Source organism: Ambystoma mexicanum, chromosome 4p (genome assembly GCF_040938575.1).
Source record: "Ambystoma mexicanum isolate Mex_15411 chromosome 4p, UKY_AmexF1_1, whole genome shotgun sequence".
Classification (NCBI taxonomy): domain Eukaryota; kingdom Metazoa; phylum Chordata; class Amphibia; order Caudata; family Ambystomatidae; genus Ambystoma; species Ambystoma mexicanum.
In genome coordinates, this window is record NC_090927.1 from 180557091 (window position 1) to 180583655 (window position 26565).

The 26565-nt window shown below is 47.1% G+C and overlaps 1 protein-coding gene across 4 annotated transcripts in view; it reads right to left on the reverse strand.

Moving 5' to 3' along the window:
* Nucleotides 1-26565, reverse strand: part of PTK2B (protein tyrosine kinase 2 beta) — a 998240-nt gene that overhangs the window by 156058 nt on the left and 815617 nt on the right. For 3 of the 4 annotated variants that reach the window (XM_069605649.1, XM_069605651.1, XM_069605648.1), the window contains one exon: nucleotides 24143-24268. The exons of the other annotated variant lie outside the window; for it this stretch is intronic. In XM_069605649.1, coding sequence (XP_069461750.1) covers nucleotides 24143-24268 — 126 coding nt within the window. The remainder of the gene's footprint in view (nucleotides 1-24142; nucleotides 24269-26565) is intronic. 4 annotated transcript variants of the gene reach the window in all.

A 26565-nucleotide genomic window follows, 5' to 3' on the forward strand; every position in this document is an offset into this window, starting at 1 on the left:
AGGGGGACTCCAGGGTGTCCAGGGTGGCCGCAGAGGGGGAAGAGGCAGGGGTGCGCCACTTGAGCATGATGTTGTGCCATGTGTCGGTGCAGTTATGCCACCACCCCCTGTGGTTCCGGGAGATGCAGCTTCTGCATCTGAAACTGGCGCCCGTGTGACCCGGCAGTCCGTTTCATCGATTGCCACGGGCCCAAGGGTAGTGGTAGCTTCAGGTGCAGCTGTGGACACCACCACCCAGGCTCAGGGTCTGCCAGCGCAAGCTGCGTTGGCACTTGAAGAGCCCTTGGAAGATTTCCAACAGGCCAGGAGGGAAACCGTAGGGGCACGCAGGGCTGCCCTGACCAAGACACGTGTCCCTGGGGCAGTTATGTCATCTACTGCCCCGAACAGCCGGGTGTTGGCAAGTGCAGGGGCAGATGCACCCAACAACACCCCGGTTGTGAGTCTGCCAACCAGGACAGTTGCGGTCAATGACCCTGCCACAGCGGATGTTGCTGTGCAGGGTCCATTAGAGGGCACCCAGCTGCCACTGACACAAGTCAGGCCTTTGGTCGTCCCTCCACCTGCCACTCCCTTGGCTCAATCCACCGAACCCACTGGCCATACTGATCAGGGCGGCATTAGCCAGCCAGGGTCTGCGCCACAATCCAAGAGGAGGAAGGTTGCACCTGCAGCACAGGCTGGGACCCCACACACAGCAGCGACCTCCGGCACGTCGAGGAAGAAGCCTTTCTGCAAACAGGAACTGGACCTCCTCGTGGACTACGTGCGGGACCACAGTCGTGACATGCTAGTGGGTGCTAATTGTCAGACTACGGCTGCCCACTGTAATACCCACTGGAAGCAAGTTGCGGAACATGCGAGTGCATTCGGCCATGAGGTGCGCACGGCGCAAGAGTGCAAAAAGCGTTGGAATGACTTCGAACGCAGTGCTAAGGCTAAGCATGCCTCAAATTACAACTTGACTCTGGTGACTGGCAGTGGGCCTGCACCAGAGGAGGAAGACCTCACTACGCATGAGTCACTCGTTGCAGAGTTCATACCATCTGAATCGGTCGAAGGAGTGGGAGAGATGCCGGACTTTGATGCCCAGTCCAGTGAGTGTTGATGCGTGTTTGTTGAGGACGTGTGTGTTTTACTTGTGCGATGTGTTGTGCATGACTGCCACTACATGTCACGGGTACATGGTTCAGATGCGAAGGTAATGCAATGTTTCCCTGATGCATGTTTACTCTGCTGGATGGTGGACATGTGGAGCAGACGGGGACTGTCCGCATCACCACTCTTGCACCCTACTCACATGCTGGTTACCAGTATGCCCCTCCGGTCCATGTTCCAGCTCACTGGCACTTCTGCATGTAGAGTGGGCTGTCCTTCCTCTCAGCCCAGGGACTATGCATAGCATGACTGACGTGCATGTGTCCTCTGCCTGCAAGCGGGTACTCAATGTAGGCATGCTCCCTTGCCCCTCAACCCCCCGCTCTGCACCCCAATTCCACCTTAGCACTGGTCTGCTACAATATTGCCGTTGGGTACTTCCCTGCTCATGCCTCCTGTGTACATGCTAACATCCAGCGGCCAATCTGACAGACATATGCTGTGTGGTACATGCTTAGTACTTGATGCAGGGTGTCTTACTTGGACTGTGGAGAGGTCAGATGCCCCGCAGGGACATAAGTGCCCATTCATGTGCATATCACGCATGCCCCTATGTGTCCATGACTGGATGATCACTGTAATACAAGTCTTGGATGACCTACATTGCATGGCATTTCATCTGCCTTCCCATGTCAACTGTAGCTCAGCAATGCGTTGCACACATGTTTAGTGTCTGACAATCTGTGTGGGTCACAGGCCTCAGCCTGTTTAATGGCCAATGACTCTGTCCAACTGGTGTAGTGTCTTCTTCACACGTGGGTGTACTCCAGAGGTTTCATCATGTGTCCTGCTTACTGTCCCATCATCATTTGCTGTGTTGTCACTTGACTCACATGATGCAGTTGATACTAGTCAACACTGTTTGTCAATACACAGGTCTATGGTCAGCCTTTTGATACCATGCTAGGCATCCCTGCTTTTGCACTTGGGGGGAGGGGTGGTTTGCTTGTAGACATGCTACCAATTGAATGCACATTGCACGTGATGCCTGAAGTTGACCTTGCACTGCCTTCACATTTTCTGACACATACCATGAAGTCCTTGTACATGTAGATAGTGAGTAAAATACATATTTGCTGCACTGCATAGACCCACTTCAGTGCAAACTGCCACCTTTCCACAGGTCTAATCACAGAAGCAATTTCAAGTTTCCCCAGCATGCATGCCAGGTTCTATTTTGTGTGTCACATGTCTGCCTGATGTGTTTGGTGTCGGTGTGTGTGTGTGTGTAGTGTGCTTCTAACATGTGTAGTGACCTTTTTCCTCTCTATTTTTCAGGTGATGAAGCAATGGAGCCAGAGGATGGTGTTGTCATGCCAGGCACAGGGTTGTTATCACTACATCAACCCAGCACAAGTGGGGGTAGTGGGGTGGTAGGCCACGAAAACCCCCAAGTGCTACAGTCCATCTTGTCTCTGGCTGCCTATGAGTCCAGCCCTGATGAACACTCTGACGACCATGTCGAGTTGGATGAGCATCAGGTCCATATGTCAGGGGTGAGTGATTCTGATGTGGACACTCCTCTGTCCGCGACACCTGCACTGAGGGGTCAGACAGTCTTGGAACCTCTGCCCGTGGTGGATCGGGATGCAGGGTAACGCTCCACACCAGTCACTGATGTGCCTGGGACATCACGTCGACGGGGGCATGTAGTCGTGCATCCGCGGGCGGTGCCAACACAACGAGGACACTCAGTCCTTGGGTCCCGCAGGGGTCAAGCCCAGCAACGCGGTCGCCGCGTGCAACCGCTGTATACTGAGTGGGAGCAAGACATGACTGCCAATTCTGAAAGCCAGAGGGCAGCAATGGAGAACATCGCTGAGAGCATGGAGCGTGTGGCCCGATCTGTGCTCCCCCCTGCTAGGCAGGTGCTTCTCCAGCAGCAGGCGGCACGGTCCATGGCCCGCTCACTCAGGCTGGGCATGGCGGCCTCAGACAGGGCACGCCAGGCTGAAATGTTGTCTCTGCGTGAAGCAATTGCAGCTCATGCAGAGGCACACATGGAGGCCCTGAGGGAGGAGTATGCTTCCCTCAGATCCACTCTGGGTGTCCTTCTGATGTCCCAGAGGGAGCAGGCAGAGGAGAGGTTTGCACAGCTTGAGCGTACCATCTCGGCTGAGCTACATGCTTGCCAGGAGGTGCAGCGGTTGTCCAGCCAGGCCTTGCAGGAGGAACTCCGTGTCACACGTGCTACCTTGCAAGAGGAAGCCTGTGTATCATGGGAGGTTCTGCATGCAGACCTACGTGTCATCGCAACACAGAACCAGGCTCACCCATCCGGCAGACATGCTGCCGATGAGGGGCAAGCTGCGGTTAGGCGTGGTCATGCTCCTGTGCCATGTCCTCCTTTCCAGGAAGAGCCAGACTCGGACAACAATCTATCTCCCACATGGGTCGGGCTGTGCAGGCGTTGAGCTCATGGAGTTTTATTTTTCCTCAGCATCATCGCATGTGGTGTTGAGCAGCACCCTGTACCTCCCCCCTCCTGGGTACCTCCTCCCCCGGGTCATATGTGGCCATTTTTGATTTTTCTTTTAGTTTAGTTAGTTAAGTTTCTGTTTGATAGTGAGTTTCAATAGGTAATGTAGGTTTTTCATAGTTAGTGTAATTAGTTAATATAGTTTAAAATTGCTTGTCTATTGTGCTTTCATGTGACGGTGTGATGCTTTGTGGGTTTTTAAAGCATCCACTGTCTGTTCCAGCTGGGCCTTCAAGCTTGTCTTGTGTATGTGTTTGCTGCTTGGGGTCCTTGGCTCACATATGCCACTCCTGCTTCCCTTATCCATGGGCGCGCAAGGATGGTTCAGTGTAATAGCCTTTTACATAAGGGCTTTGGACTGTCATATTTGTGGCATGTCTGCTGCTGTGGAACTTGTGTTGACACCCCTAGTGGGGATGATTGGGGTGTAATTGACCACTGTTCTTCTTTTGCTAGATGGGGTGTTTCATGATTCATGTGTACATTCATTGCTATGCATTGTGTAGTATGTTTCTTATCTTTACTGTACATGTGCTTGTTGCAATTCATGCCGTAGCTAGTGTGTTCCACACTTTGGCTGTGATAGACGGACTGATGGTGTGATTTCTGATGTACCTCTCTGACATGGTCCAGTCATGAAATGCCTGAAGAGACGCACACAGATGAATCTAAAGCATTAATCATGTGTTTCATGGCCTTTCTGCCGGGGGATGAGCCTCCAGATCACCTTTGCCAGGAGACATGGGCCATTGGACGTCTGGAATCTGGACACGTTTGGTGGTGCCGACATGCGCATGTGTGCGTAAGCAGAGGCACAGGGATTGCGATCATACATCCGAAAACTGCTGATGTGTTTCAAGGGACTCCAGGCAAGGTGAGCAGCACAGGGGGGTCACAACACAGCAAACCTTCCACCAGGCCAGTTGCACATGCATGCGTAGTAGCAGCACTGATGGTGAGCTTGGACAAATATTGGTGTTGAAGCGCACAATACAGCTCAGATGTGTTAGTGAACTGATGGCTAGTTGATAGTGAAAGTTGTCTGGGGCACCTGCAGGGGCAGTGGCACATACCCTCCGGTCCAGCATGGGCCATTGAGGCACTTGTATTAGCCATGTAGCGTTCCAAGACATGGAAAGAAGCAGCTCACAGGGACAGACAGCAAGAGGCATACTCGGGTGCAGTGCATTTCATTTCCAAGTGGAATTTGCAACATGCACTGCCTACTTTATTTTGGTCATGGTGGTACACGACTTGTTCTGAAGTCATACTTTGCTATATGCGTCTGTATGCTTACCCAGGGAACATTGCATGTTGTGTGAATCGTGACACATTGGTGTTCCATTTGCCACACACCCAGCGGCGCCTGACTTACTGCATTGACTGTGTATGAACCATCACAGGGGTAATGTTACGTATGGGTACGAGGCATCCACACAAGGTTGTCTGTTTGTAGAGTAGTTTGTTACTTTGGGGCATATTTGGTGGTGTGTTTGTGTGTTTTGGGCACACACAGATTATTAACTGTGGTTCTCTTTGCAGCATTGAACTGCTCCTGTTACCGGCCCTGAGAGTGCGCAGACAGGAGGCCAGCACTCACCCCAGAGATACGTTTCTCTTTGACTTCCATTTGAGTAATTTGCTGCTATGTGCATGATGAACAAGTTTGGTCTAATTGTGTATGTGTTAATGTGAGTACTACATTTATGTGCATTCCCTATTTTCCCGTGTCAATCCTACTCCCCTCTCCTGCCCCTCATTCCAGTTATCCAGTATGCCAATGCCTGTCCCGACTGCATATCCCCGACCCTCCTTCCCCACCAGGGTCTCAGAAGCCTGTGTGAGTTTGACCTTGCAGGCACCCACACCACAGGGGTGGGGGGGGGCGGTTGGCTCGTGCCACCCCTGCGCCTGTACACGGGAGCTGTGGCAGTACACATCCGTTCGTGGTGCATCATTCTATGTTATGTACCACACATGGTACACATCCTGTTATGACATTGTTTTACTGTGCTACCTTGGTTGTTAACATCATTGTGGTAGTACTTGGCCTTTGTGGCGTATTGCTACTTCAAGTCATCTACTGGAGGCTGTTCTGGTTTGTTTTCCTGCCTGCAGGCTATTTGCTTGGCTTCTGTGTTGGTCTGCTTTGAGTTCTCTTGGATTTGGTGCTTTTGCAAATCAAGGTGGACTCTGAGGGTGCTGGCAACTTTTTACACACAAGGTGGGAGATGGTGGCAAAGGGGAAGGGTGATCCTGTGGCCAGATGGAATTAAAGGATGAGGCTGAATAACCCAGGTGCAGTTGTTCAGTGGGTCGTGGTGATTTGTGAGGGGGGGGTTTGTTGTTGATAGTTGCCTTCCTCTGCAGTGTGATGGGCACCCTGACATTGTAATTGTGGTATCCAATGTACATGATGTATTCTGCTTATCAATGCCTGTTCATGTGTTGTGTTTACCTTTCAGGTGTGAGGGGATAGTTGTGGTTTGACATGCTGGGGTGTACACATGGTGAATGTTCACATGTGATGTGTAGAGGACACTGATGGTCACTTGATTGCACATGCATATGTTGAGTGCATGTCCCTACTGACCCACACACTCGCACTATTATCCACTACATGTACAACCACCCTTCCATGTCCACGTGTACACTCTGTTTGCCTTCTGGTGCCCACTGTGTCCGTGCAGCACATGTTCTATGACCAAGTGTGGATCCTGTACATGCCTAATTTGCTTTTTGATGTAGTTTGTCGCTTAGATGTGATGCTCAGGATGTGCATCACACACAATGGCTGTTCACTGTGCTGTGCACTGAGCAGTGTGTTGCAGGAGGTGGACACGGCACACAGAAGCTGCAGTGTTGATTTTGCAATGCACATTGTGCATGTAGACAGGCATTCATTGTTATGTTACAACTACAAATTTTGGAATGCATTTGGGTATGACCTACTTTGGGTGGGAGGTTGTTGGTCAGTCATTTCATCTGATTCCATGTCAGGTATCATTGTCTGATGCCAATTCACATTGTTCACATGGCAATGTGTACCTTATTGGTACTGTGTTGGTGTATGGCTATTGCTTGCCATGTCATGTTGTGGTTTGGAAGGGTTTGAGTGACATACCAGTGATAGTCATGGCCTGTTTTGCAGGTCTGTGTGATTCACACCTTGCATGTGTGCCTTTTGGTCACACAGGATTGCTTGTGTTTAAGTAGCTAGGGATGTGGCAATTCCATGGCAACAATCTCAGGGTGGTAAGGTTGTGACAGTCGACTGTCTCTTTGTCATCATCGATTGTCACCTGTTATGTGCCAGGCCTGTGTGAACTCCGCAGGGTTGGGCGTTTAGGTGAAAAATGTGGCCACAAGCTGGGTCCGGGCTGCCTCGCCACGTGCCCTATCGCCTCCCATGTGCAGCGCCTGTGCCTGTGGTTGTGGATGTGGGGGCACCACCATGTCCACCGGTACGCCCTGCCGTGTTGCAACATTGTGCAGGACACATGCTGCCACAATGATCCTGCACACTACTGGGGGTGCATAGAGTAGCTGCCCGCCAGAGCGGTCAAGGGAGCGGAAGCGTGACTTGAGCACTCCGAATGTGCGCTCCACTATGGCCCTGGTTGCAATATGGGCGGCATTGTATCTTACCTGGGGTGATGTGGTGGGGTTCCGGATTGGCGTCATCATGTGGTTGCTCCGAGGGTAGGCACTGTCCCCTGGAGAGGTGACAATGGTTGTGATTATTGGGGTTTGTGTATTTGTGTGTGACATGCATGCATGTGCACGGGCATTTGTACTCACCTAGGAGCCATGTGTGCCCAGCTTCCAGGGCCCGGTTCAGGGCGGACATTCTGTATATGAAACTGTCATGGGTGGAGCCAGGGTAGTTTGCATAGACAGAGGTGATGATTCCCTTTGCATCGCATACCACCTGTATGTTGATGGAATGCCAGTGCTTGCTGTTTCGGTAGATGTGCTCAGTGGCCCTAGGTGGACGTAGGGCCACATGGGTGCAATCTATGGCACCGAGCACTTTGGGGAAATGTGCCACCCTGTAAAAGTCCTGGACAACGGCCTGCCTTTCTGCGGGTGTTCTGGGCATTTATATGTGCCTGCATACTGAGGGGTGTGCTGTCATGATTGCCAAGACCTGGTGTAGACAGCGTGACTGCGTGGCCTGTGAGACCTCCCCCACTATGGCAGTAGTCCGCTGAAAAGACCCAGTGGCCAAAAAATGCAGGATATTGAGCACCTTCTCCAAGGGGCTCAATGCTTGGGAGCAGAGGGTGGGGGATGTAAGGTCTTCTTCCCACTCCCTGACCAGGTCTAGGATGATACGGGGTGGAAACCTATACCTGCCATAGACCTGGTCGTCAGGCATCCCAAAAAGGCTTGTCCGTGGTGAAAAAATGCGTGCCCTGGCTATTCTCCTCCTCCTGCGGTGTCCCACGATCAGTGCTGCGACAAATGAGGCATTCATCGTAGCTGTATATACGTGTTTGTTGTTTGCACGCACTTTTATACTATGCGCTGGGACGCTTCCGCCTGCCTTTGTGTGGCGGACGCGTTGACGCCTGTGCGTGTCTTTTGCCGTGAACGGGTTTCCCGTATTCGAATCCATGAATACGGGTTGTTCGCGTGCGTGTGGGCGTTCCGTGTAGTTCCCTGCAGTACTTCCCCAGTTACGCCTTCTTTTTCATGCGTTATTCCCCATTCCGCGTGTTACGGCCACTGTTCCGGCCGTAACACGCCGTTTGATGACGTGTGGGCACGCGTACGCCTTGCGCGGATTTGGTGCACAACCAGTGGGAAACAAGCGCAGCGCCTTCCTTGAATCGCACGGGTGCGTGTGCGCTTGATTTCTCACGCTTGCGCCACCTTGCGCCTGCTTGCGCTGGGATTTTCGGCGCACGTTTGTTCCATGAATTGGCCCGTTAATGTCTTACAAGAGGCGGTTATTCACACAACACTCAATTTTCCAAATATAGTACCACTAGAGGGCAAAGACAGACCTCTAAACAATTCAAGACGTCTCCAGTTTATATGCGCATGCAATGATGCCAACCCCAGCTCATGTCTAATCACAGGCAATGGAGTACCCTGAAGTAACAAGACCACCTTCTTCCAGACATAGGACTCAAACAATTCCCAATCGACACCTACATCCAGAGTTTCAGCCCCATGTATTACTTTTGTAATTTATTTTTTAATTGTAATAATTAAGCACCGGGGCCAGGGAGAAACGCCCACAGAGGATCTGGCAGCGGTTTTACAAACATCCTTCAAAACCTGTTTCCCATTCTTGGGAGGGTTCACAATTAAAATCATTGATTTCGGAATTTTCAAATTCAAGTACAAGTTATTTAAATATTCAAAAACCGCTGAAAGTGACCTCTGTAGGCCGACGACTGTATAACGGAACAATATGATATCATCAGCGTATAAAAGGTAATGGATCGGCACTGTAACCAGCTTTGGTGGATTAGCCCCAATTCCATCGAGGCACGAGCTCAGGTCGGCTATAGACATGTTAAACAGGAAGGAGGCCAGCGCACAGCCCTGACAGGTCCACTTGCTGTTAATCCACTCCGAGCACATGCTTCTGGGCAGCCAAGGTCCCTCATTTTACCCCAGAGTCTGCCTCTAATTACACAGTCAAAGGCTTTGCTGATATCAAAGAAAGCCAGATAGAGTTGCCTTTTTGATGCTGACGTTTGTTTTACTATTAAGCTGATTACCAGACAATTGAGTGACGTATTAGTGCCACTCTTAAAACCTCATTGCTATCTGTCCGTGCAGTGAGAATGGTTAGCCCATATATGGAGTTTCCTTAAAACAAAGGATGCCAAAACGTAATATGCAGCATCCAGTAGTGAAATAGGATGGTAATTGGTGGGATTTATTATATATCCACTTTTAAAAATCATTATAAGGTGGCATTGCACGTTGCTCAATTAAGTTTAAGAATAAGACCAGAAGGACCTTTGACCAAAAATGTGGGGCGTATTTTAATGTGAGATTAAACAGTGTATCAGGGCGGGGAGCATTCCAAATGTGAGCCTTGCCAATTGCGAGTTCAATGTCTTCCAGTTCCATATCCAGGATATCCCAAGAGAGCAAATCCGGAGTATGCCAGTTATCAGCTTTGGTCAAACTAGCTTGCCCTGATACATCAGAATATAAATTCCCCAAAAATAATTCTCAAACGTTGCCTGGGACAGGTTGCACTTGCATATAATTCTGCTGGCCTGATGACTTCACCATAGACCAAAACTGTGAACCATCTCTATTGTACGAGCAGCGCAACATGGCTTCTGCAACATAACAACGTGACAGTCCACCGGATGGTCCAGGGACACATCCGATAGCTCAGGACGGCAGGATCCTTGAGGACACAATGAGACTGGTTGGTCCCACCTGTCTAAGGGTTGAAGCACCACTCAGGGCCTTTGCAGATCAGGTAGTCCAGTAGAGCTCCACCGGGCTGAATGTAGGAAGGGATGCTCGGCCTCTTTGGGACTCATCCACGAGTCTTCAGTCGGCTGCTCTTCTACACAGGATACTTGGCTCCAATGCTGAGCTGAGGAAATGGCTGCAGGTGTCCTCTTCTTATCCGAAATCCTAGGTGGAAGCAAGTCTAAGCCCACCAATGGTATGGCTCTGTGCCATTCAAACAGCCAGCAGTGGTCCAATCAGGGAACACCGGTGGGTTCACTCATGCTACACACCTACATTTTCAGGCACCACTGATGTGCAATGGTACCAGATACTTCCACCACCTTCCTAGGCCAAGCCCAGACAAACGTATCACCGCCCACAAAAGGAGCATCTTTCCCGGTTAAGCACATGACCTAATATGTGATTGTGACCACACAAGGCAGGAACAATGCCAAACAACAATATGGCCAAAGAATAAGCAATAATCTTATGATGCGGCCATTTTAGGGCACTAGAGGCACGCAGTAAACGTGAATGTGCACCTAGAAATAACGCAGACATTGTCAAAATGGAGTTGCTGCCACCAGCTTGTCCCAAGTGTAAAAGACTAGTGTGATGCAAATGTATCCACACTGCACTCCATTTTAAGATGCTGTCTGCACTGTTAAAAAGTTACCAGAAATGTTAAAGGTAAAAAGACAAAAGGGAAGAAAAGTGTTCCAGTACTGCCAGTACAGATAGTCTGAAGGACAGATCAGTTTCCCCCTAACAAAATGAGCAAAAGGCCAGAGGAGTGAACCAGAAGGCTTCATTACCCTATACAGATGTCAGGACTGGCTCAAAAACAAAAGCAACATGTTTTGTGGTCCATAGAATATGGAGTGAAAGTTGCCAAAAGAGGAATCTTTCCTAACACACAGTAATATCAATGTTGCTCACATCCTATACCTACACTCCAGTATGAACACAAAACAAGGCAGAATTATGAACCAGGGAAAGTACTGTTGTGGATGCTCTGTGAGATTATGAGAGACTATGAACCGATTAGGTGAACGTGGTAATGTGGGCTCTTGGATGGGAGACCAATTCAGCTTTTTTATGATTGCCTAGGGGTTAGCTATGGGAATTGCATATTCAGGTGCCGGGTGTGTACGGCCTATGGCGTGGCATACAAAGCAATACAATAGATCGCACCCCCCCCCCCGGTACAAAGGCGGTGAGATTTCATCCTTAAAGGTATAGTAGCTCATTGTGAAAGCTGTGTGGATTACTAATTGCTGAATTGTTCCAATGTAAGGGGGAACATATAGATGGCACATCTGAGAGCTAGGTGCAGCCCCTGGGGATACATAGAGTTGCTCATGCTGACAACTACGTGTAACTAAGATTGAGTAAAGACTCATGTTGGAGCTGTGTGAGAAACCTGAAGATACTCTCACATCTACCCCCCAGGGATCGCCTGTTCAGGGGCCAGGGAAGGGCCATTGCTTTTGGATCCCGACCCTGGGGGTAGACTAGTGAGGGAGGATACCCTGGGTGGAGGGTCCTTTAGGATTGGAGAGAGGGTACCTGAAGGCGAGACATGGCATCTCCCCTTCACTAACACTGACTTATCAGACGCTCCCTCAGTCTTTATGGGATATTGTCAGTCCGTTCCATATTTTCCCTGTCATCTTACTTCAATTAATGAGACAAGGAAGAGGCAGCTAAGAGTAAGGCACACTTCCTATTGGAAACACCACTATGGTCCTGGGATGATGAAGAGGGTGCCTGAACAATACAGAGCTGAAGGTCAGGCATGTCCCACTAATTGGCATAATTGTAGTCAGGCAAAACCAGCAAGATAAGCACACCTGAATACCCTTGATGGGTTACAGGTGCATATAAATGGATAGGAAAGCAGCATAGAGGAGAGAGCAGGAAGAAGGCCAGCACAACCCGTGAGAAGCCAGAAGAGAACGGGACGCTGAGACTCTGAATGACTGCAGAGCCCAGCAGAGTGTCATTTTATGGCAAGGGGGCTGTGTCTCCAGGGAGCCCGGAGGACGCGGGAGAAAGGAGCCATGGAAAGTGGCGGTCCCTTCCTTATGGCCAAGAAATGCTAATTCCCCTGAATGGAAGTATCAATTCAGGGGTGTCCGAAGGGCAGGTAGTGAGACCTTGACATCAAGTCCAAGAATTCATTGTAACGGGGAAACAGAGGAGAAGGACGCTTTGGCCGGTGAGTTTCAAAGGAGTGCGAGAAACCCAGTGCGTGTATGAGAAAGACTGAGTTACATTGGATCGGAGTGGTCGCATGTAATCGGCATGTTCTTGCTAGCCTCCAAATGAAGCAGAGGAACAAACTGAAAGGAATTAAGTGTTTGAAAGGGCTTTTTTTTTAGAAACACAATATCAGAGTGGCCACGTTGGAGCAGTACATTTTCAAAAGCCTCTGATGAACTAAGAACACTGAGAAAGTAAGCAGAGTTGTGAGGTGAGTTGGAGTCTGCATGAGTCCCTACAGTCTTTCCCCCCTGTCTACTACTACCAGTGTGGGAGGACTTAAAAACTCCCACCCAGAGCGAAGTGGTGAGCGGAGTTGTGAGGAGAGTTGGAGTCTGTAGGAGTCCCTTCAGTCTTTCTCCCCTGTCTACTACTATCAGTGTGGGAGGACATAAAAACTCCCACCCAGAGCGAAGCAGTGAGCGGAGATGTGGGGAGAGTTGGAGTCTGCAGGAGTCCCTACAGTCTTTCTCCCCTGTCTACTACTACCAGTGTGGGAGGACTTAAAAACTCCCACCCAGAGCGAAGCAATGAGCGGAGTTGTGAGGAGAGTTGGAGTTTGCAGGAGTCAGCGGGTTCAGCGGTGAGCAAGTGAGTTATGGATCCTAACGGGAAACCTTCAAGACAAACAAAGCACCCAGAGAGGAAAGGTGCAAGAAAGGACCAGCCTGATGATCCAGACACGGATATGGACTCAGAGCAAAGCCACTGATGGCTTAGAAGCACCAAAAACACCAAAACCACAGCAAAGGTGCTTAATACAAAGGACAGCCACAGCGATGACCCGACCCAGTCTAGTCTGGGTCAGACTCCAAGCCATACGCCCTATGGTGCACAAATGACGGAGGGAGAACCCCAAGAAATCCAAGAAATCTTAGAAACACAGAACAACAGCGGAGACAGCCGAGATACATGCCACTCACCCCCACGCGATGCGTGCAGCAATGCGTGCAGCGCTCAGACATCTGCCAACATGGCGAGCGGGTCTCCGACGGGGGCGGCCAAAGGGTGGCCTCTGTCGGACCCTGAGCAGCGCTGTACAGCAAAAGAAGACGCTGGTGGGGGTAGCAGTCAGGGTGCCAGTACGCCACCATTCGTGGTGCCTGCACTTCCTGGAGCTGCGCTGGAGCCGGCGACAGCGTCGCCGAAGGGGGAGTGGCTGGTTCTCCATGAGAGCCAAAGCCCTCCAAACGCAGCCACCAAACCTGCCGAAAGGATTGAAAGTCTGCATGCAGTGGATGCGGAAAGTTCAAAATCCATCCACGGAATCCACAAAACGGCTAACTCTAATGCAAATCAGAACTTGGATCAGAACACAGTAAACAAGAAAATGTGTATCATGGCCTTAGTGCACACGGAGCCTACGACTGCACGGAATATTGTACCTTTGTGCCCAGAAAGGAGCCTAAAAAAGCCCATAAGCGACAATCAACCCAGAAAAAAAATCACCTCTGTCACTGGGCTAATTAGTGAGGAGAGTGACGACGGTGTAGAAACCAACGAGGATGAAAACTCAGAGTCGGTCTCAGAACCAGAGGCCAGTCAATCGCCGTTAAAAAACAAAAAGAAAAAAAAAATGACAGTAAATCCACGTCACAAAGAAAGGTCAAAGTTAATACCACAAATTTGAAAACGCAGAAGAAAAAACAAGAAAATGGCGAAACAAAACCAACAAAGGGGAAAACAGCAGCATCCAGTCACCTGGAACCCTATAAAAGAAGCGCGGCACAGCCGAAATGGCTTCCAACCCGCCTGATATCGGGTACTCTAAAAGGGTTCTTTTGCAACCACCAAAAATGAAAACTAGACATTGAATCAGAATTGTAAGACGCTGAAATCCTAGAAGCTGTCCAGGATATTACTCCAGTTAGCAAACTTTGCAAAACTGATGAAGTGCGGGATCAAGACCGAAGCACACCGGCATGTGAAGCCCTCCCCCGTCAGAGTTCACCGACAAAAAGAAAAAACACAGACACTAACCAAGCACAAAGGGATACCAACAAGCCATTTACCCCCGCGAGGAACCAACAGGGCGTGGGCAAACAAGGGGACGAGACTACACCGCCAAACAAAGCAATCCAACTAACGGAGGAGCAGCACCAGGAAGAAGGACGTATAACTCACTATGAGGAGGTATAAAAGGCAACAGGACCAAATATCAAGTGTAGAAAATCCACCATCCAAACAGGTGGATAGTAAAAAGGCCGCACAGATGAATGACCACTGCCTTGACTGGACTAAAATCCACATCAGTACGAGCCAAAAATCATCGACCCCAGCCAGAACGGGGGTCCATGACCCGAAGAAATACCTAGGGCAGGGGAGCAGAGGATCAATGACATTGAACATGTCAGAGTACGAACAGTCTGGAAGACACTCAAGGGGCAACACGACTTTGGAGGGGTCCCGAACTCCTGGGAGACCAGTGATAACGATACCGTCCCCTAAAACCAGACGGCTAAGTGAAATATCCTCAACAACGCTAAAAGACTCACCAAGTAAAAAACCTGACATGTTAACGGTAATGTCAGCTATTACGATCGCCTTAGCCCCCTTTTGTAAACTTTATGAGGCCATAAAAGATGGAGTACAAGATAACACCTCGATTCTTGCAAGCTTAATGACTAAAATTACCTACATCGAAGGCTACATCACCGCACCTAGAAGAAAGAAATACCAACCATCACAAATGCTGGGGAAAAAAAATAGAAGATCTCAAAAAGCTAGTAGAGTCGCTCCAAGCAGCGAAGAATAACCAAACGATAACAGAGAAAACCCACCGGAGCCAGAGTGACGACAGAGAAAGGTTGAAAGAACCAAACGCGTCACAGGAGACAAAAGCAAAAGCAAAAGAAAAAAGTGGGGACACACCCAGCACGAGCTCCACTCTATCAGCGAAACTGGGACCATCAAATCACCCGTCCATAAGTACTGCAGTGGTACTTAAAGTTACTAGCAAAGAACCGGTGTCCGTGACGTCACGAGAGCTCAACGGATGTAACCAAAAACCGAAGAAGCCAAACCCAAACAAATCAACCCAGGAAAACAAACTTCTGGAAGTCGTCAGACCAATGAAAAAGGTGGGAAACACTAGCAAGTCTCCGAAATCAGTAGAAGATTTCCTGAAAGATACAGATTTGATGAACCTCTCGTAACATTGGGAAGCCTTCCCGGGCGATCTAGATCAGGAGGTGTTCATCATCGAAAACGGAGAAGAACAAAAAATAACGTCAGCACAAGAACCCACAACAAGCAGAAAAGAAGCGGGTAAAGATTATGGAAAGAAGGACCAAGTGACCGCCAAAGAGTCTCAAGAGCCATCTTCTCATATCCACGAAAACAAGAAAAGGCAGAGGAGTAAGGCAGACAGCAAAGAAGACAGGCGAAGACCAATTAGGCACTCAACCACAGAGCAAAGAGGAGATTTGAAAAAAGTAAATGGACAGCGAAGCAAAAATACAAGAACAGAAGATGCCGAACGCACGTTTAAAGTTGAACAAACTAAAATTATTGAAGGCTACATGATTCTGAATAGGAAAACTATTCTAAAAATAACAAGCAAAACAACCACACTGAAAAGTATCAAGTCAGAAGACATTAAATTAGTTGAGCCGTATCACAGAGGAAACACAGCAAAGGCATACCTGCATGTCAAGGCAGCAGGAATCCAACATATAAACTCGAACGCAATTAGAGAAATGGAGCAAATTGGCTACACATTGTCAGAAATAAAAACCTGCAAGTATTAGAGAAGACAAAGCGCAAAATCCAAAAGGCACGGATGAGCAAAAACATTGATACACATCAAGAACGGAAGAGCTATATCAAGCTAATCGGACAGGCAAAGAGTGGGGAGAAAAAACGAACTTTGCTGCAAACAGGCACTCCCGCCAAGAGGATCTACACTACCGTCGTCGCCAGCCCAGCTATGACAGCAAAAGCAAGAAGCCACAAGAACAGAGAGAAAGACATGAGAGAGAACGATATGAGAAAGGACAGCGCAACTATAATGCACGGCCCAGATCAGAGGATCACCACAGGCAACTCATCCACAGCCCAAAGAATTCTACACACAGGCAGTCAACCGACAAAAGTCTTATAGAACTTTAGGAAAAACAAAAGCGGCGAAATCATCTCAAGGTCTGTGGTCGTGGCTCAAATCTACCCTGAACCCAAAACCACAGAGATAGCAACGAAACCTGACCCCGGTACCATCTCCCATAGGATCAGCCAATACACCGGCAGTTGCAGTGACTGAAAGACATACCTTGGGATCATGGAACACGAGAGGTCACGAACATCAGACAACTGCGAGCGACGTTGATCTAGGCAGCCTGGACATTGTATGTCTCCAAGAGACATGGCTGTTAGAAAAACCGACCCTAGACGGATTTGAAGTAGAAATATCCCCGGCAGTAAAGGGCCTGCTGGGCCGCCCATCTTTGGGACTTTTGACAGCAATAAAAATGGGTTCTGGACTCACTACACCGAGGAAGCTAACAGAATCCTACGAGATGTTGGTCATGTTGACAACATGGAGCCACCAAACTACAGTGCCAGAACAGGATCATACTACCCAATTAGCAATAATAAACACATATTGGAACCCCCAACGGATGACAACAAAAGCCTACTGTAAGAAAATGGGGGAAACAACAGATTGGATCTACTCAGAGTTTGAAAAGATTGACGTCATCGTGTGCGGCGACTTGAACACCGATTGTACCGGAACCTAATTGAAATAAAAAGATTGGGCGACACAAGGGAACACAGTCAAACGTGGAAAGGTCTGGAGGTCTGTCGCCAAACCAAGAAATCTGCACACCATCACAACATTGTTCCCTAACCAAGTTAACATTCCGACTTGGGAAAACCAGAATTCTAAAGCCACCTTGGACTACATCTACGCTTCCCAAGGTCTTTTGCCCAATATTCTGGAGTACAAAGGCCAAAGAACTATGCATAGTAACCATAACCTCCTGATCTGTGCATGGCAAGGAAATCAGCCAGTCAATCAAACCTACAAGTTCAATGTGGAGGTTAACAACCAGCAATCCAGACATCCTAAAGATAACCATGAAATATGGACAGCCCGATGAAGCACACACACCCAATGGTGGTGTAGAGCGTCCAAACTATCTGCCCCTATTGTTCCCATACAGAAGACCTATCAAGGTGCCACAACCAAAGCACGCCTATGACAAACTGGTAGTCGAAAAGAGGAAAATGGAACGGAAATTGAAGAGAACCGCAAATAAAATGAATACCAAAGAAGCATGGGAGCAATGGCAAATTAAAACCAAAGGGTACAAACATTGGCTAAAACAACACAGGCTTCTTCTCTACCAACAAGACGCCGAAAAAATGCTCAGAAGTCTTAGTACAAAAAAATCGAGTGACTTCTGGGCTCTAATTAAAACAATGAACATGCCCTTATCCACACGAATTACAAACGCTGTGTCAGAATAAAAATGGGAAACTCATCTGGCGGCCCAATTCGACCTCCCACAGGGGAGAGCACCTGAGGAAGTTGAACATTCCACTGCACGTTGGGTGGATGTATCGAACGCGGTCGACATTGAAAACGCCATCAACAAACTCAAAACATCGAGAGCCCCCGGCCCAGACGGCTTGACCAACTTAGACCTGGAACAATCACTGAAAGCTTGGGTGGGCGCAATAAGCAAAATCTTCACCCACTGCAGAAATACAAACATGATCCCTGAAACCTGGCTGAAGGCCATAATTGTCCCAGTATACAAAAAAGGTGGCAGAGAGGATCCAAAAAGCTACAGACCTATAGCACTCCTGGACATTGTGGGGAAAATCTTTGCAACACAGTTATTAGACCACCTCAGAAGCTGGGCCAAAACTGCCCCTTGCAGCGACATCTTCCAAACAGGTTTCCAGAAAAACAGAAGCACCGCCATAAACATCTTACTGATAAACATCCTGAAGGCCAACGTGAGAGAAGGAGCTCCAAGAGTGTATCTTGCATTTGTAGACCTGTCGAAAGCATTCGATAAAATAGACCGGGCAAAATTGTAGGCCAAACTAAACGACTGGAAAGGCCCTTCGTCGATTTTGAAACCTATAAAAGCATTGCACGCCGATACCAAGATCAGGGTGAAACTAAACAAGCAAGGAGTAATGTCGAAGGAGATCCCGGTCAGGCGAGGTGTCAAACAAGGATGCCCCTTAGCTCCAGCCCTATTTATCACCTTCCTCAGGGACTATCAAATTGACGAGGAAAAAATAAGAGCATTTCCACCAAAAATCGGGAAAACAAACATATCGCGACTCGTCTACGCAGACGACGCCATCATCATCGACCAAACACAAATTGGACTAAAACGCAAATTAACGAACTTGGCAAGATATACGGAAGAGAACAATCTGGAAATCAATATAACAAAAACAAAAGTACTCGTTTTGGCCAAAATAACAAAGAAGTTGACTAAACCACCTAAATGGTTTCTGGACAAAACAAAAATTGAAGTCGTCAATGAGTTCAAATACTTAGGGGTGACCATCGACGGGTCGGCCAAAGACAAAGCGATGCAAGAACAGCTATGGAGCAAGGTGAAAATACTAACAGCACAAACAAGATCGATGGATAAGAAATTTGGTAAATTCTTGCTGTTGCCAGCCATCAACTTCTGTAAGGGTAAGGTTGTCCCGTCGATTATCCATGGCATGGAATCATCATTAAACATCCCAAGCTCCATATGGCAGAAGTTGGAAGGCCATGTCTGGAAATTGGTACTGGGCCTACCAAAGTCAACATCCATGCCCGCGATTAGACGAGAACTGGGCCTGGTTTCCTTGGCCTAGTCGGTAGAACAAAGCAAGATTAGACTATTCAGAAAAATCCTGATGGCGGATACCTTGCCAATCTACAACATCATTGCAGAAGAACTTAAGAGTGGATCATGTAAGGCTCTCAAGAACTGGGCGGCAAGAAAGCAAGATATCCTGAGAGAAATAGCCTGCTTGGAAGAAGTTCTGATAACCAACCCAGACCGAGTGAAATTGAAAATGGAACTGATGGACTGGATCACAACGCTTGACACAGCTAGCACCAACAAACTATTGGCTCATCTTCCACCGACTTTCAACAAAGTCAATAAACCTCAGAATTACTGCATGAAATTCCCAAACAAAGGTATGCGAGGAATGTTCCTGAAGGCTAGACTCAATTTGCTGAGGACACGCGAAATTCTAGCCATCCGCTCCCCATCGATGGACAATAGTTGTCGTCTATGTAAGAATAAAGACCAAGTGGAAACACTGAAACATTTAGTGCTCCAGTGCCCTAAGACACAACAAAGCAGAGACACATATCTTCAACCTCGCTTGCAACGGGCGATAACGCTGGATGAAGAAGCTCTATGGAACAGGCTAATCTCGGAAGAGACAACATGATGGACTCTGACAATGGTGAAGCTAATAGAATCAGCCTTCACAATGATAAACCATCTCGGCACACTCAGAGGGCCACTCTAAGTTGAATAAAAGTCTGGCAGTTGAAGAGGGAGACAATGGTTCTTTCGAACCAGGAAGGTGATAGGACAAGACACAGTAAAACACGCTTGGTGCCGTGAATCTTCAAATGTTCAAGACCTTTGTAAAAATGTAAACCCTTTTTGATTAAAATTCAAGGAAATAAAAAAAAGAAAGACAAAGTGCAACAATGTGAGTAAGTGAATAAAATCTGTGGATGAGCAGCTGAGGGGAGCGAGTGAAGTGTGAGCAAAATGCTGAACGGGCAAAAGCAAGTTGAACAAAAGTAAAGGTTGTACATGAAAGCCAACAAATTATAATTTAAAAAAGGGAGTTACATAAGTAACAAGAAGGCAAACCATCAATCTATGAACTTGGGAGTCTTTGTAAACCACCAACAGGACAGAAAGCTGGACATGGGCCTGACGGTGCGCTGTGCGGCCTGTGAACTGCGCCAAGATCAGGAAGCTCCAACAAAGACAAAAGAAGTGTGAAAGGCATCGTGAAACAAGATCAAGCTGAAGAGTGCAGAACATTGATTTTCGTGAAGCTGTGCTTGTAGCATGTGTAAGGGACTGTAAGCTCTTTTGGAACATTGTTTTGAGAACCAGTACTTTAAGCTTGGGTAAGGGAACCCTAAACCCTGAAGGAACGTTTGAAACCCAACATTATTGGAAATGTATCTTAAACTTGCGAAGGGAGATACAGGCTGCTCCAGACATTCTTTTGAACATTATTTGAGTGAGAATAACCCTACAATACATTTCTATATTAGACGTGAGGGCAAGCATAGGTTAAGTCACAGACAGACTCTTGATTTGGACTTATGGACATATACTTCCCTTAGTTTCTTTAGGTGGGGCAATTCCCACCATAGTTATAGGGCAAGTTAGACATTACACCCATCCTGATACTTAATAAAGATCCCATTGTCGAATGAACACACTGTTGGCTGTATCATCTCTTGATACCATGCCTGTCTCACAGCAGACTGGATATAAAAGTGGTTTATTAATGAGCAGGGTGAGCGAGAGCAAGAGAGTCTTACATGGGTGATGTAAAGCTGGGCCTCTTGCCTGGTTTCCCTTAGCGTTCAACATGTTTAGAGTATTCTGGGTTATTTATGGGGAGGGGGCAAAGTCAGAGATCACATGTTGGAGGAGCATGTGTACAAGGAGAGAGACTGTATGGGTGTGGTGTGCTAAGAGCCTGAATGCTAAAATTATAATAGTTGATTATACCAGAGTGAAATCATGAATGTTTGGCACAGAGCATTAATAGGTGGCGTGCTAAGAGCATGAATACTAAAAGTATAAGAGACGATTATATCAGAGTAAATTCCTGACTATTTACCACACAACATTACTAGGTGGTGTGATAAGTAAATACTAAGCAGTGCGCTAAATACTTAAATACTGAAATACAAAACAGATGTGAGATGATTATACCTGAGTGAAATAATACATTTTTGACACACAACATTACTAAATGGAGTGCTAAGAGCTTGAAAACTAAAAGTATATAAAATGATTATGCCAGAGTGAAATTCTGAATATATGGCACACAGGAACTGAAAGTTAATGGGAGTTCGATTTTCATGTGCTTTCAAATATATGTTGTAAGACAGCAATGTACTAAGCAGGGGAGAATTCTCTTTAGCACTTAGCCATGAATGGTCAAGCAGAGAATGCAGACTCATTGGAATTCTGTTTGGTGGATGGATGGCCAATGCCCTGTCCTTGTCATTTCTCTATCCCAAAAGAACATTTTTGATCTATCCTCATTGTTGGATTTTAAATGACAGTGCTGTGCCAATAGTAATCGTTCATAATAGTTTTTTGTTTTTGATGTTCACATATGTTTGAGGAAGCGCTCATTGAGTTGGCATACACGGCTTAAATGATTCTCTGTCCCTCCTGCTGCCCTGTTTTACTATTCCCTTTCTCATCCCACCCCTCTACCATCTAATCCTCCCCCTTCACATTCACCAACCACTTTCTCTGCTTGCCTGTTCTCCTTGTGTCATGCATACAAGCCTCTCGGTTGCACCTGCTCCTCTACATGGTGGCATGGCCCTTCCTTTGTGTTGTTTATCAGAGGGGTCAAAACCTTTAAGCCCCTTGGGCCTTTTCCCTGGTACCACCTGCCTATGCATTATCTGATCACCACCCGTTCTCATCTGTAACCTGTTCAACATGGAGCCTTTCCTTGCGTTCTTCATCAGCGCGCGCATGCATCAATTTGCCCCATGTGTAAATACTGTTATTGAAGGACACCTCTTTGTTTTTTCATCAAAATGCTGCGTCACTATGAAGGCGGAAAAGTGGTGCAACATATCACAAGCGAATGTCCGCTTTACAGTTGCCCAACAGGTCAGACAAGTAAGCAAATCAATGATAGGCCAGCTAGTGCTTTGGGCAGGGTAAGTTAGTGAGTGTCATTATTGCAAAAAAGCACCAACCTTGAACTCGGTACCATGGTACTCTCCATACTAGTCGTCGAATTTACCAGAGAATGTTGTATGGATTAACGTATACCTTTCACATCTCTGCTTATGTTTGTGGGCTTCCTGTATCGCCACCTCTTTTCAATCAAATGTCCTCGTCTGTCCCCATTGAACTCCCATCATCCGCCATCATGCACTCTTCACCCAGCTTTGTGGCGTCTCGCCCCTGTCCCGTCTCCCCCTTGTGTACTATCTGTACACCACTCTGATCGCCCTTTGGGCACATAAATTCACAAGACTCTCACTATGGCACCCCAATCACCGGGTCCTATGACTCTGTATAATGCCTGTTCAAAGATCAAGCTGTTTCCCTTTCCACCTGAACCTTCTCTTTGGTTTTACGACATTTGGATCACAATCATATTAACACATATGTACTGGTTTATATCAGTTTTGGAGGGAGAGTTGAGTAAGACCTTTTATAAGGAATTCAACTAAAATACATGATCCAAACACTTGCTCTGGAGGGAGTGCATTAAAAGAGTTTTGAGAGTAGGTTAGAGGGAATAACCAACCAGTCATATATTCAATGCTGTCAAAAGGCTACAAGGACAACATATGGCCAAATGAGGATCAGCCTGAATTTGACCCTGTAATTTAGAGAGGACATGTCTTACCCTCTTTCAATTCAACGAGCAATCCTGCTCCCTTACATTCTAGACATTATATCTCTGACCCATACCCTGATTTCCTTTAAGGTCTGTAAAACCATCCAATGGCTCGAATACGTGTTTAAGCGATGGAAACACACTTTCAGTAGTATTACATAAGGTCTGTGGTGGGCTTGTAGCAAGGCACCAGCTGTAAACCTGCCATCATTGCGTGCCGATTCACAAAGGGGTAATGATAAAGAAGGTGCCGAAAACCAGTGCGCATATCCATGGCCACAGGGAACACTAATCATTTTCCTTGATGATTGGCAGGGCGCATGCACAAGGGCATATGCTTGCCTGCTTTCTGTACCTCACACCATGATCAATCCCTCTTTGCTTACAGATGTCCTAAAGATGAGTATGCGACCAGGGCATTTAGAAGAGGTAAATGAAAACTTGCGTAATATGGCCCCCCTTTTTCTCCCCCAGGATAATAAGGAGATATGTCCATGATACTCACTCAGCATCAAATTACTATATAATTGGTTTTACACGTGTTATTAAAGCAATAGAACCTGAGGGGGGCAATACCGCTCGGGTAATGCCCCCCCTCAGAGGGTTCTATTGCTATTAGTACCCCGTTCTACCAGGGTACTAATAGTATTTTTACTTGAGTAGAAAAACGGCATGTCAACCGTTTCTAAACTCAAGCAAATAAAAGCAAAGAAAATGGCCTATATGGATCGGGGAGAAGGGACTACACGTATTGCTTTCTCCCTTTCCATGGCGGCCAGTCGCAGATCGGGAACGATCAGTGATGCACGCGGCGGACAGCAGGTAAGTCGTTGCGGGGCTGGTAACGTCCCGCCGAAGGCCAATCAGATCGAGTCTAACAATCTGATTGACCCTCACCGGGTAGGAATGTGTTTTAATCTCTGATCATTGGTCTTCACTTTTGAGATGCCATCACTTTTTTCTTCGTTCTATTTTGGCCATTTGAAGGCCAGCAGGCCTCAACCACTTTCCTCAGATGCATTGTTGGTACTGCAAAGGAGTTTGATTATGCAGCTTTTTTCCCTTCATTGAAATTCATAGCTTCATACTATCGGTCTTTGCAGAGGGTGCCAATAATGGGACCTTATAATGCATAATCCTTCAAAACTTTCCTAGCGAGACAAAACAGAAGCATGCAGGCCTTACCCGCATACTGCGTCGCTTGAACACATTGTGACGCTGGAGAGGCGGGCTGTGCGTAGAGTCCAGTGGTGACTGATAGTCGGTCGGGCTAAAGAGGGTGGGCGAGCTGGCGCACAGACTCTCTGGCATCTGTTGTGGAGGCGTGCCAGGTGCAAACATGGACAGAAACAGTTAGCAGCAGCGGCAGCGACAGCAGGCACAAGCAGCATAGAAACACATCAGCATGCACATTGAAAAAAGCGCGGTAGCCTGCTCAGGAGGGGTCTGCATCTGAGGACACACGCGCTTGCATTCCAGATTCTGGAAACAATGCTAAACATACAGGATACAGCATATAGTGCAGCCTATGTCTATAGTTGGACATATTGCAACTAAAGGCACAAGGGAAGCAGTCAAAACAGGCCGACTCTGATCAGCCCGTGGAACTTCTGGTCGCCAACCATTAAGGGAATTAAGAAAACTAGTGGACATGTGTATCTTACTCTAAATGATTAAAATCTCTGTTCGTCAACAATGATTTCAAATGTCAACATACATTGTGATTTGCCTAACTCCCTTAATGACCCCCACACATTTCTTAATCTGGGCCTCAAAATTTGCACTGCCCATTATGCATTGACCAGTAATTATTGACTGCTGCTAAGTATGAAATTGTGTACTTTTTACATGTCGAAAACCGAGGTGACGAGTACCTTTCTATGCCTGGCTAGTAGCCTCCGACTTCACATTTGACACCCCCATCTTATTCTGAAGATTCTCCCTGTTTTCAGTGTACTGCTTGATCTATATTATTCATTCTAAACTATATCCCTTGCATTACCATTTGTTATATGAATTGTCTGCATGTTGAGTACTATTTGCATGGCGTTTTCTGTAGATTTCTGAAATTGATCATGCATGCTTTCCTAATCGATTTGATTACCAAAGAAATTTTACTTGGTTTTCTGTTACAAAAGGGTACATTTCGAAAGGTACCCTTGTTCATTGACCTGTACAGATATTGTTTATGAAGGAACTAGTAGTGTTAATTATTGACTTGATTTCTCTTACAGTGCACTGCTTCCTGGAAAATGAACGGAAATAGTTTCCTGGACTAAAGAGGAAGGGAAAGTGATCGTCTGGTAATTTACAGCAATCATATCACCAACCTCCCAGAAAGGAAAAATCAGTCATTCATCCTGCACAAGCTAATTTGTTTTCAGTGCTAAAGTAAAATGATCCTTGATGCTAAAATAGGTACCGTTGTCAAAACATCCCAACATTACACCTGCCTGCTCATACATACATGTCCAGTTACTCCATAGCATTGATGTAAGGGTAGTCAGCAGAAGAACGCTTCGGGACTCAAACACACTGACTCCGATATCTCTACGCTGATACCTCCCAAAAGATGATAAGCACATTACAATGCTACATCCTTCGATGCTCTCTGTGCCCCTCCAAAAAAAGCTTCTCTGTGTGCTAGAGTTCAACAGGAAGCGTGTGCTTTGCAATACAAGGACTAAAGCTAGGGAACACATACACCAAGAAGGATCCAATGATGCAACCATCTAGAATTCGGAATAACAAATAATTGAAACAGATCTTTTTGATTCCTCCATCACACATTCGTAGTCTTGACGTTATGTTCCGTGCTGCTGCAAGCAACAGGTGTTACTGTAACCCAACCATAGATGTCAACATGACCCATTCCAGTCCTGGTTTTAACTTTGCACTACGGGAATTGTAGACCCTGGATTTCTCCATCATAAACCCAGGACTACAAGTCCCATAATGCCAAGTTAAAACTAGGGATGGACTAGCATTTCCTGGCTGGAATGGCCAGGATTGAATGTATGCCCAGCTGAACTTCACCTATTACGCTGATCTTGGAATCCTGTAAAGATGTACATCCCACTTGACCCATTAGGATTTAAGTCTGTGACAGGAATGGCAGATAGCTTTGTGCGTCAGGTGCACCATTTTAACACTGATCATCAAGGATCACAGAGCGCAAGCAGATGGTTACATCCATCACCCGGTATCAAGAAAGAAAAGAAGTGTTTGGGAAGGAATGGAAACCCCATGGCTTCTACCCAGTCTTTACCTAATGTCCCCTTCACTGCCTAGAAAGGTGGTAATACATTACGGCAAGTGGCTAAACCTGTCCTCTTCATTCCCTTACATTGAAGAGTGTGTACAGGCCTTCCATTTACTTTGTCTCATCGATTAGAATATAGAAATTGCTTTTCTATGCACCCTTGAACCTCCACTCATGGACATAGAACCCTAGTTAACGGCTCTTCAGTTTGAGAAGAGGTGTTACCATTGCCCAATTCAGAGGTACTCATTTTGTTAACATCGAAAGGATAAAAGGCTGCTCGGGCCCTGCCAAGATATGAACCTGTGACTGGTTGACCTGTGAGTGGGTGTTATCATGCCAGTGC